Here is a 12,439-nt window from a genome sequence, read left to right on the forward strand (position 1 = left end):
TTTTGAAGATTTTTGGGGTTTAATCTCCGCTCCTTTTCGAGGATAAATCAATCTCTTCTCGTGGTTTTCCACGACTACTCGTCATAGCCTTTCATCTTGGTTTTGGCTGAATTTTTCAGGAGATTTGCCGTTTTTTTTCTTCACGAGGGAGCCGCTGCCGCTGCGACTGCGAGGAAACAGAACAATCCGTGAGGCAAGGACGGTTGTGAAGCAAAGGTGAGAATCAGATGATGATTGGTCAATCACACATGCCTTTATCTTTTTGTTTTCTTCGCCTTCTCCGTATGCCCATGCTTTCCTGATGCTTTAATCCATGTATTTATGTATGTGTATGCTTACAAGCCAAGGAACTCCAATATGAAACCCTTTTAGTTTGGCTCTTGGTTGGTTGTACAGTAGGAGTATTATACTAGCTGCAGCTCCTCGTGGAGTGATTCTTCTGTTTTGGCTCCATGTAGGGTTTTTTTTTTCAACCGAATCAGTAGATAGATTCTTCTAAATAAATTCTACTCCCAGATTTCATATGGACTATATATGGAGGAGCAAAATGAGTGAATCTACACTCTAAAATGCATCTATATACATCCATATGTGGTCCATAGTGAAATCTTTATAAAGACTTATATTTAGAAACGGAGGGAATAGTACTATTAGATTATAAACCTGAACTTATAAATCAAGTTATTGACACCCAAAAGGAAATTGCAGTGATCAAATGGCAGCCGAGTCCTCTGTTCCACAAACTTCCTCTGAATCGGCTGCTCACAAGATGGGCTTCTTCAGAGTCCCTGATCTTCTTGTCAAACTGAGCACCAAATGTTTGATTGAGTTGGATGCTGTCCGCAGCCCAACATCCCCCTTAGACCTGAAATTGTTCACAGGCCTTGCTACCAAATCACCCAGATCGTCCTTCCTTGATGCCGGCGCAGCCAGCCAGAACCAAAAGATCTTGCTTGGGGACAGGGTTGGCCTTGGACTGGTGGATTCTCTCAGTGATGAAAACAACCCCACACCCTTGGGCAGCAGGAAGGTTCTCCTTGGATCTGAGATGAGGATTACTGACAACTTAACTCGAAAGAACAGCTCCACTGCTCCTAATCAAGCTGGACTGCTTGAACAGAAAGATGAGAATATGAGTGATGGACTCAACGGTAGTATCATGTCCCTGGATGACATTGTCAATTCAGAGGATTACACCTGTGTTGTTACCCGTGGTCCGAACCCTAGAACTACCCACATTTTTGGAGACCGTGTTTTTGAGTTTCAAGCCGAGCAACTGATCCCTGATGAGGGTGGGTGTGAGGAGAGTTTGGCCCCTCATCTGAATGGGGATACCATGAGCTTCTGTTGTTTTTGCGGTGACAAGCTCAAAGAAGGGAAAGACATCTATATCTACCAGTAAGTGTTCCAGTAAACTAGATGCACCATCCTTATGTTCTCTTTTTTGCTGGTTTAATAGATCTGCGGCTGTTCTGATTGTTGTTTAATGTTTTGTATCATGTCTTTCAATCGTAGGGGTGACAAAGCCTTCTGCAGCATGGAGTGCAGGGAGAACTTCATGGAAGATGAGATGGAAGGTGAACCTTCGATAGGTCACTCTGATCCCAGCGGCCCATCCTTTGACAATCGTCGCATTTTCCACCTGATCCAGTGAGCGAGCGAGCATCAGTAAACACTTGATGTGGTCGTATCTGAAGTGCTGTCTGAGGTTAATAAGCTGCAGCCATGGATGTGATCATGCTGATCAAGTTTTTGCGTGAAGATTTTGTCTGCTGCGGCAACTGATGAATTTACCCCGCTTAATGATTTCTTTATTTTCGTTACCTGGATCCTCAAATTTTTGGAGGAGCCTGAACGATGACTGTGCTTCCGGTCATATTATTATTTTGATCGGAAAAGGGTGTGTGCGTGTGTTTGCCTGAACCTCAATTTCAATTGGACGTCATTTTGTCGACTCCTATTGAGTATTGTGTCATGTATCTGAACCTAAGCTTCTACATGTATTTGCATGTGGTACACAATAATATTTGAGTATACTATCTTGTTCACCTTTCTTTCTGTGTTGGGTCTTCATTTGATGATTAGAGTTCTTATATGGCAAGAACTATCTGATTCTTGGCAGGAGTAGTGTCTGTTTGTGGCTGTGCAAATCATAACCCCCATGACTGGTACATTGAGATGCTGGCATCAGTTTTCAGGAGACTGCATTTGTTTGAGTGAACTTGCCGAAACTTGGTTGTGATCAGTACTTGATCATTGAATTAGCTGACAAGTTCCTACTACTGTAAGTGTCTAATACTGCGAATGGGTCACTGTCTTCGGATTGGCTCCCTGTGTTCGTTAGCTCAGGAGTACCTGTCATTGCAGGTGCGAGAGCTAACGTTGCCTTCAGATTTTTATGAAGGTAGTTTTGCGTGTTTGAGAGTTGATTTTTTTAGAATAACAGCACTTCATCGATTGATGAACATCATGACAAAGCTCGTCCCTGATACTATCCGGAACCACACCACAATAAATACGATTTACATCCTGCTCACAACTCCGAGCTAATTTGTGTGCCGCTACATTCAAATCACGCCTGACATGTAAGAAAGAACATCGAGTAAACCCGGACGTGAGAGACTCGATGCCAGCGACAACAGACCCCACTCTTGATAGATCTTGGACCATAGACTTGATCCTGTTCACCATGGAGAGGCAATCTGACGCCTCGCGGATCTGTCATAAAGCCTTCAGTTCAACAAACCTCTAGAGCACGCTGAATGGCAAGTGCCTCTGCCAATTCAGGTTCAGAAAAGCATTGAAGCTGGTCATTGCCAGCAACCAGGCACAGAGGCACCCGCCAAGATGGTTCTTTAATTTTCCATTTTTATAGGCATTACGATCGTTGGATTTCAAAGACATGGACTTCATTTTTTTAGCTTCTTATTAAGTGCGGGAGTCCCACTGCCGTTAGCACCTTTCTTAGTACTCCTTGAGCTAATCTCTTATTGTTTTCGTGCATTAAGGTTAGGAATACGTTTATTTGCTAATATGATGGCCGGTCATAGTTTAGTAAAGATTTTGAAAAATAGAAAAGTTTTTTCTTGATCATTTATCAACCCTTTCCTGTTTCTTAGTTCGTCTAATGATTAATTAAGAGGGTTGACCAGGTCATTGATACACATAATATCCAAATACTAAATACGCTCAATGTGTGATCCACAGAAAGAAAAAAGAGTTGTTTTGCTGAACATCAAAGAAAAAACTTGATCTTCTTCCGTAAAAAAATCTTCTAAAAATGCCAAACCCAATCCTTGTATATACTTTAGTCGATACAAAGTCCGTTTTTTCGAGAGAAAAAAAAACTATTGACACTGCACGTACTCCTCCTTTCTTGCGTCCCGGATGTGCCATAAGAGTGATTGCCAACAATGTAGCTTCAAGTTTCAAAGAGAGTTGATAGTTATGTAGATTTGTGAGTGCAGGCTACTTGGATGCATCAATGTGAACTAGAACTTTACCAGGATTTAGCAATATTGGTGCAAATACTTGATATAATTATTGGATGACAAGAACAGTCAAGATCATGACACAACAATGCAAATTCCATGTGCTTGACCACTAGAAAATCACGTACACAATCCTACAATGGAAAACCATCGGATTGTCAACAGGTAAACGATTTTCTGATAAAATACATCACAGTGAAGTTTCTGTGAACAAAATCACATAAACATATTTGGACATTCCTGCCGTATTCTTATCTGTAGCATCTGGCTTCCATTCCTCAGGTAAAACAGTGGTCTTTTGCTACAAAATCATCCTAGTAGTATTCGTTCTAGGTGGGATAATCAAGAACTGAATAACTCGCATAGATAGCAAAACAAGTTTATTCTGTTGCAAATAGTTAACACAGCGGAGCGAGTTATTTTGATTTCTCTTTCTTCTGGTCGGGGGCTCTTGACCCTATAATGCTACAGATGGGTTGATCTGGCGACTGAAGCAATTTCAGCGCCGGGTGGACTATCAGATCGCGCATCAGCAGTTTCTGCCCGACATCCAACTCGCTTAGGTCCACTTCAATGTATGGCGGGACTATGTCAGCAGGGCAGAGAAACTTGACAGTTCGTTTTATGGTGTTGAAGTAAGCTCCTGCATGGTTGCAAATATAATCACATTAGCCTGGATTTATTATGAACAATGTAACATCACATAATACAACAGGAATACAGCTGGATAAGGGCTGAATGCACAAGTCCTAGAGCAGTACATAATAATATAACAAAGGCAATGCTCATTCACCAGAGGTTTTTCAGTATATCAAGTTCAGCGTACACTGAATAACTGATCCACTCACCAGTATGAAATGATAAACACAGCACAGGTAACAAGAGCCATTAGACAACACTTAATTTGTTAGTGCTTTGCTCAACAGAAATGAGGCCTTCTCACTAGCATAGTTCAAGAAATTGCCCCAAGTAACCTAAATATTATTTTATATTATATGGAAGACAACTGGCATGCTGAAGAAATTGTTTCCAAATGATCTAGGGTTTGGGCCCGCCCAATTTTGATGTGGAAAAAACTGGAGAACTTTTCAATTTAGCATTCCAAAATAGTGTTACGTAAAATGGATGCATCATTGGTATACATGCTACATACCTTTCCTGAGGCCAGGTGAGGCGTCCTCCCCAATGTACATTAAAGGAACATCTATTTTGAGCAGTGCCGAAGAAGGTGCTCTCATGAATGTCACATTGAGAGGTTCATCAGTGCCTGCGTGCAAGTGCACCTGCAAATATAGATATTAAAAAAAAGGCAGCCAACAGATTCACAGTACCACATTTCCATTATTTCACAAATCCATAACTGCGCCAATCATTCTAACATATGCCTATAAAGAGCCATATAGGGTCAGTTTTCAACGGATATTGTAAGGTAGATGGAGGTGCCTGGCTGATTTCTTGCAGTGAGCTAGAAAACCCAAGTATGTATAATTCATTATTCAAGGAACCAGCTCCCTGGTAAGCAGGCAGTGTTTGCTGCTGCTAACATCAGAGAGAGTGATTCTCACAATGTTTTTAAAGTAGCATTTCCACAAGCCATTTGATTCTCCTACCTAACGAAGGAAAGTTTATGTCTGATCCACATTGTACAAGATCGCACATAGGTCAGCAAATTAATCAGTTTAGTGTTGTATGAAAGGTAATGAGCACATTCCAGCCCTGTTTCGAACGCAGGAGCTTAGCAAGAAACAGCTCAATTTCCTTACGAACTGAGAGGAAATGGATGCGCTATGTGCACACCCTTTATCTAGTATCATGCTAACAAAGACAAGTAGATAACCAAATAAGATGCATGCTAATGATCACTCAAGAGCAACAAAAGGATGAACTGCATTTGCTTGCACCATGTTGACCGATCCTCCTCCGCATATAAGAAAAAAACTTGTGTTACTTCGTCAAGAGCTTGTCACTTGGATCTTGCAAGATAATGAAGGCACGCAACAGACTTTTGCTGCCACACCTGAGTTCACCCAGTGCCCATTTGCTGATAAAATGTAAGACATTTTAAATTGAACTGCCAAAACGTCTTATATTTATGAACAGAGGGTGTATATCCTAAGTGTAACACACATGGTGCATTTACTGAAGGGATAGTCCATTAGAATATACAACGTAGCAATTAAACCTGCAAGTCCATCATTTTCCAGTATTTCAGACTAGGTCAAATCCTACTTGCTACTAAGAACATTAGCAAAACAATGAACACAAACCAAGAAACACCATTTTATTGTCTTGACTTGAGGTAGGAAACACTGTCCTCGCACAGAGTACACTTACAGATCAACTAGCTGATTAGATCACCGAACAATTAGAACTTTTCAATCAAAGGCACCTTCAAATCATCACTAATCATGTTATTTGTTCCTCAATGGTTTTCTGCTACAATACAGCTCTCAAATTGCCACCTAAAACAGAAGTATTTCATTCCGAAATGCCAACCCCAGCTATCTAAATGTTCAATGTTTATCATGCACATTAGCAAGCCCGAGACAAATACCGGGTTATTGTAGAAAATGTCGACCCTTGGTAGAAAACAAGGGCTCACTAACCATTAAGAGAACCCACCTTGCGCGGCAGGACGCGGACGCTCTCGATGAGGTCCCCCTGCCCGGCCTGCTCGGACCAAACCTGGAGACGGAAGAGGCGGGAGAGGAAGAAGGACCGTCCGAGGTGGTCGACGAGCTTGCGGATCTGCTTGGACGGCACCGAGACGAGGCGCTTGTTACCGCCCTCTTGGCCATTCTCCTGCTCGAAGACGATGGCCGGCACACGCCCAGCCTTGCGTTCCTTGGCCGCGAAGTGCCGGCCAGAGGAGTCCCTCGGCACGGCGAAGATCACCTCGTCGTGCTTCGCGTCCGGCCGCGGGTGACCAGGGAGGTAGTCGAACGGCGGCGACAGGAGTTCGTCGATGTTGTGATCTGGGGCGGAAACCGCTGCGGCGGAGGCGGAGAAGTGCCGGCGGAGGAGGGGGAGGGTGAGCGTCTGAAGTGGTCGCCGGAGGAGCATGGCGGCCGCCGGTTGGTCGTCGCGGGGTGTAGGGTTTTTGGGAGGTGGGAAGAAGGCAACGCGACGATGATGATGGCCGTCTTTGGGGGTTCGGGGAGAGTGGAGTGGGGAAGACAAGGTGATGTTTAGGGCTTTGTGTGGGCTATAGGTATTGGGCCTGAATGGAGAGCCCGTCACATGGTAGGAAGGCATGCCTCAATGGATAGGCCCGTCACATGTTTTTTTTCATAAGAAATAGACAGTTTCCCCTAAAAAAATAAAAATAAGAAATAGATAGTTGCATGTGTATTGCAACGGAGGCATAAGTACTTTATACTCATTCACTATAGTTATCTGGATTTTATTACTAATGTAAATTAGATATCAAAAATGGACTTTGGCGGCCAATTAAATCAATATTTATTGGTTTATCAAGGAAAACATAATTTTATTTGATAAGTCAATAAGATGTAGAATGGTTGAAATATTTTAAAAGAAAAAACGGTGGAGGAAAATCAATGAAACCCAAACCGAGGAGATGAGATGAGGAGGGAGAAAGAAAGAAAAAAACCTTACTTTTTTAAGTACCACTAGATTTTTTTCAAGGGATTACCATTGTGGCAAGCTTTATTAGGACTCAAAACAACCATCACATGGTCCTCTAATGGTCTAAATATAGCACTAGGAGGGTCTCTTTTATTGTGATAACTAAACTTAGCTAGCTCAGGAACCACGTAAGTGGCATTCCTTTTGCAATACGAGAACAATCAACATATATTGTCCTCAATGGGTCCCACCATCGGTTTTGGCCGGCGAATTTTTTACGACTTCTTGAGAAACAGATTCGGCCTAAACTCTATGATGTCCTAGAGAATTGGCCAATTGTTATCCATTATGCATGGCAAGACCTTCAATTGTGAACACATCAATAGCATATAGGAAGAAGACACAATTCAATGCAATAAAATGCCCCCCTGCTATCTCTAAGAATGGCCGCAGTTCTTTGGGCGGGCTAGCCGCACACCTGGATGATGTTTTTAGGGTCTTCCATGACAATCATTTTCATGGTAGAAATGATGATGAGAATTCTCCGGCGATTCCTCGAGTGAGTTTCGCCTCACTCAGTACATGGTGGGTGGTTGGCCCTGAGTGTGATGTTGGGTTGTTTGCATAGTCGTGCCTGATCTCGCGTTGGAGACTTCACATTAAAAAAATGATTGATGGGTGTGAGACTCGATCAATGTTCATGCGCGATAATTCGAGAACCCATATACACGAGTAGAGACCCCGTTGTGATCGTGCACGGTAATTAGAGGGGCCCGTATGCATGCGTGAGTAGCTACTAATCAAATTGGAGATTTCACATTACAGAACTTGATCGTTCGATGTGAGCTCTCGCTATAGCCATGGCCTATGTACTTGGCGGTGGTGCGCGATTATTGCAAAGCCTGTATGCGCGAGTAAAGACCTCGTTAACCTCGTGCATGGTAGTTAGAGGCCCCCGTATGCATGGGCGAGAACTACTGATCAAAATGGAGGCTTCACATTACAGAACCCGACCGATCGATGTGCGACTATTGCTTTAGCTAGCTTGTGTACTCGGCGGTGGTGCGTGATAGTTGGAGAAGCTGTATAGAGACCCTGTTGCAATTGTGCGCAGTAGTTGGAGGCCCCCATATGCGCGAGTAGCTATTGACCGATCGAGTTGGAGAGGTGTGTGATGACCCCGTATGTATGAGAGTGCGACCGGGCGTTGCAGCCTCTCTTGATACAGAAGCCCCCTGCTGATGTTGCACGGTTGTGCGTAATAGTTGAAGACATCGTTTACGAGTGTCACCGACTGCTGCCTCTCTCAATACACAGGAGGCCAATGATGTGTATGCTGGTATAGTTGACCACAGCCATTTGCGAGCCACCGGGCATTGCCTCTCGGTGTATAGTACCACATTGTTGCGTACGTGCGTGTGCTAGCCCCTAGCCGATCGGTTACTCTCCATAGGACGGACGTTTCCTATCGATGTACAATACCATGTTGTTGCATACACGCTTGTGATAGCTCCCAACCGGTTGGTTAGTCGCCACCGGGTGTTGTATCTCGATATACAATACCTCGTTGATGCGCACACGATCGTGATAGCCCTTGTCCGTTACTCACCACAGATGTTGCCTCTCGATATACAATACCCTATTGATGCATACGCGCGCGTGATAGCCCCCAACTAGTTACTCGCCAGACGTTGCCTCTTGATGTGCACTATCCGGTTGGTGTTGCACACACGATACCCCCACCCCAACAAGTTGCTAGCCAGCCACAGAACCGTGTTGCTTCGTATGAGCATGATTCCCCTAGCCAACCGATTGCTCGCCACTAAACTTTTCGTATTGATATAGTTAGCCTATTGTTGCATAATAAGATATCCCCAACCCAGCAGGTCATTGTGAGCCATGAGACATTGCTTCTCCAAACAGTAGTTCGTTGTTTCATAGCGCGATATCCCCCACCCCACCCACCCAGTCGGTTGCTAGAACGTTGCCTCTGATGAGTCCAATTTATGTGATGTATAACACCTTTTATTTGGCTCAGTAGTGTAGGATTCTTTGGATTTACCACGGTTGCGCACCTCTTTTTGTATGTTTTCACCAGAATGTCATGCATGGAAATTATTTGTAGTCCAATGAAAGAAAGCCAATTTATGGTGATAAATCACGTTAGTTAATGTGGTAAAACTCTGTCATAAAAAGGTGAAACAATTAGGAGAAGATAAGGTTCATGCAGAAGCCTCAAGACTGCAAGATGACGTCTGGTAAAAGGGATGCGCTCGTACCAGCAGATGTAACGCCTGCCTCCGCCTCCGCCTGGTCAACTACCTCATCCCCGTGTAGAAGGATAGGGTATCAGAGACACCACACATCCAGAAAACACACCCAGAATGAAGAGCCCTAGCCTTCGGAAGTTCCAAAGGGGGAATTGATCTAGAGAATCCGTCGTCGCATCACAACATCGAGAGGGCATCATCACCACTCGTCTTCACCATCAGCGTCCTATCTCTATCTGACGAGGACATGGCTACCTTGGATACTACCAAAAATATTGCGTACGTGTATTTTTTAGGTGATTTCTAATAAAAATATGCAATAATTTATTTATGTCATCCAGAACAAAAATACTTCACCTATTTTTTGTTTCATGACTAATTGCAGAATTACCGGACACTTGTACAAACCATGTGAAGATAAAGAAAAAGGAAAAATTTGGTGTTGTTTAAGAAGTCCTCTCACGTCACATTTGGCCCAAGAGAAGTTACAGTCCAAATTCGTCACATTCTAGACTCGGATTCAGACTGCACAGACATACCTGACTTCAAACATTTCTAAATTTTACATCGGACTCCGAATTGGGTGAATCTTTTTTTGGAAAGCTTATCTCATGCACCTTAAACCCAGTTGGATTCACCTTCAAATTCGTTCGGAGCGCGGAGATATCACCGGAACAGTCCGACGCTACTGCAGAATCTGAGTAAAACTACAAGTCGAAGGTGTTGCGTCAACTCCACTTGGGCCCATGGGCCTTGTAAGACCTAGGGTTAGGTTGTTAGAAATATGCCCTTGAGGCAATAATAAATTGGTTATTATCATATTTCCCATTCATGATAAATGTTTATTATTCATACTAGAATTGTATCGACCGAAAACTTAAATGGATGTGTGAATACATAAACTACATCGTGTCCCTTGCAAGCCTCTACCAGACTAGCTCGTTGATCAAAGATGGTTATGGCTTCCTAACAATAGAAATGATTTGTCATTTGATAATGGGATCACGTCATTAGGAGAATGATGTGATGGACAGACCCAACCATATGCTTAGCATCAGATCGTTTAGTTATTTGCTATAGCTTTCTTCATGTCAAGTGTCAGTTCCTTCGACCATGAGATCATGCTACTCCTAGATACCGGAGGAATACTTTGTGTTCTATCAAACATCACTTCATAACTGGGTGGTCATAAAGGTGCTTGATGTCGCTTGAAATTGCGTCGGTATTTCCCCAAAGAGGAAGGGATGATGCAGTACAGCTACGGTAGGTATTTCCCTCAAAACCAAGGTATCAATCCAGTAGGAGAACCAAGCAACACTATGTAAACGATACCTGCACACAAAGAACAAATAGTTGCAACCCGACGCATATGAGGGGTTGTCAATCCCTCTTCGAGTAACGGCGCCAGAAATTGTCAAGTTGATGGGATAAAATTTGGGTAGATTGGATAAATAGATCTCGATAAAACGCAAAATAAAATAAGTAATAAAAAAGTGCAGCAAGGTATTTTTTTTAAATAATAGATCTGAAAACAAAAGCGAATAAAAATAGATCTCCAAGCAAATATGATAAAGAATAGACCCGGGGGCCGTAGATTTCACTAGTGGCTTCTCTCAAGAAATAGCAACGGTGGGTAAACAAATTACTGTTGGGCAATTGATAGAAGATCGGATAATTATGACGATATCCAGGGCAACGATTAATATGTAGGCATCACATCCAAGATTAGTTGACCGACTCCTGCCTGCATCTACTACTGTTACTCCACACATCGACCGCTATCCAGCATGCATCTAGTGTATCAAGTTCATGGAAAAATGGAGTAATGCAATAAGAACAATGACATGATGTAGATGATATCTATTCATGTAGGAATAGCCCCATCTTGTTATCCTCAATAGCAACGATACGTTCGTGTCTTGCTGCCCCTTCTGTCATTGGGAAAGAACACCACAAGATCGAACCCATCACAAAGCACCTCTCCCATGGCAAGAAAAATCGATCTAGTTGGCCTAACTAAACCAAAGATTCGAAGAAGAAATATGAGGCTATAAATAATCATGCATATAAGAGATCAAAGAAGACTCAAATAATATTCATGGATATAGATCTGATCATAAACTCAAAGTTAATCGGATCCCAACAAACACACCGCAAAAAGAGTTACATCAAATAGATCTCCAAGAGACCATTGTATTGAGAATCAAAAGAGAGAGAGAGAGAGAGAGAGAGAGAGAGAGAGAGGAAGCCATCTAGCTACTGCCTACGGACCCGTAGGTATATGGTGAACTACTCACGCATCATCGAAGAAGCACCAATGAGGGTGATGAACCCCTCCGTGATGGTGTCTAGATTGGATCTCGTGGTTCTGGAACTTGCGGCGGCTGGAATTGTGTTTTGACGAATCCCCTAGGGTTTCTGGAATATTTGGGGATTTATAGGGCGAAGAGGCGGTGCGGGAGATTGTCGAGGGGGGCACAACCCCCATGGGCGCACCTGGGCCTCCTGGCGTGCCTTGGTGGGTTGTACCCACCTCGGGCCTCCCCTCTAGTACTTCTTTGGCCCACTGGGTGTCTTCTGGTCCAAAAAAATCTCCAAAAAGTTTCGTTGTGTTTGGACTCCGTTTGGTACTGTTATTCTGCCAAGTAAAAAACAAGCAAAAAATAGCAACTAGCATTGGGCACTATGTCAATAGGTTAGACCCAAAACAATGATATAAAGTTGCTATAAAATGATTGTAAAACATCCAAGAATTATATTATAACAGCATGTAACAATAAAAAATTATAGATACGTTGGAGACGTATCAGCATCCCCAAGCTTAATTCCTGCTCGTCCTCGAGTATGTAAATAATAAAAACAAAATTTTTGATGTGGAATGTTGCCTAACATGTTCATCACATATTATTTTCTTTTTTAGCATGGACATTTGGACTTTTATGTGGTTCAAAGCAATTGTCTAGTTTTGACATGAAGATTTCAATACTCAAGCATATCAACAAGCAAACATGTCTTTCAAAATATCAACACTAAAGAAAGTTATCCTTAGCCCATCATGCTCAATCATTGATCCATTCATGAAACACACTC

General features: G+C 42.9%; 2 protein-coding genes across 4 annotated transcripts in view; one reads left to right on the forward strand and one right to left on the reverse strand.

The window, feature by feature from the left end:
- The window catches only part of LOC123078492 (FCS-Like Zinc finger 11), a 2,775-nt gene extending 727 nt beyond the window's left edge, over nt 1-2,048 (forward strand). Inside the window, exons 2-4 of one of the 3 annotated variants that reach the window (XM_044501022.1) lie at nt 120-216; nt 709-1,398; nt 1,516-2,048. In XM_044501022.1, the coding sequence (XP_044356957.1) occupies nt 716-1,398; nt 1,516-1,654 (822 nt within the window). In that variant the 5' untranslated portion in view covers nt 120-216; nt 709-715 and the 3' untranslated portion in view covers nt 1,655-2,048. The other 2 variants (XR_006437493.1, XM_044501023.1) reach the window with 2 other exon arrangements.
- A 1,521-nt stretch (nt 2,049-3,569) lies between these two features.
- Nucleotides 3,570-6,746, reverse strand: LOC123078493 (50S ribosomal protein L25). Its single transcript, XM_044501024.1, has 3 exons — nt 6,114-6,746; nt 4,645-4,774; nt 3,570-4,134 (listed from the first exon to the last, which is right to left on the reverse strand). The coding sequence occupies exons 1-3, from the start codon at nt 6,744-6,746 to the stop codon at nt 3,908-3,910; spliced, it is 990 nt and encodes a 329-aa protein (XP_044356959.1). The 3' UTR covers nt 3,570-3,907.
- Between the last annotated feature and the right edge of the window lie 5,693 nt (nt 6,747-12,439).

The sequence above is a fragment of the Triticum aestivum genome, chromosome 3D (genome assembly GCF_018294505.1).
Source record: "Triticum aestivum cultivar Chinese Spring chromosome 3D, IWGSC CS RefSeq v2.1, whole genome shotgun sequence".
In the NCBI taxonomy this organism is placed as follows: domain Eukaryota; kingdom Viridiplantae; phylum Streptophyta; class Magnoliopsida; order Poales; family Poaceae; genus Triticum; species Triticum aestivum.

What these genes read in the sequence shown, in the direction of transcription:
- LOC123078493 (XM_044501024.1), bottom strand. Translation starts at nt 6,746, where the DNA reads ATGCCTTCCTACCATGTGACGGGCTCTCCATTCAGGCCCAATACCTAT. An exon ending in TCCGCGTCCTGCCGCGCAAG is followed by an intron (nt 4,775 to 6,113) that starts GTGGGTTCTCTT and finishes CTATATTTGCAG; the next exon opens with GTGCACTTGCACGCAGGCAC. An exon ending in CTCACCTGGCCTCAGGAAAG is followed by an intron (nt 4,135 to 4,644) that starts GTATGTAGCATG and finishes GCAACCATGCAG; the next exon opens with GAGCTTACTTCAACACCATA.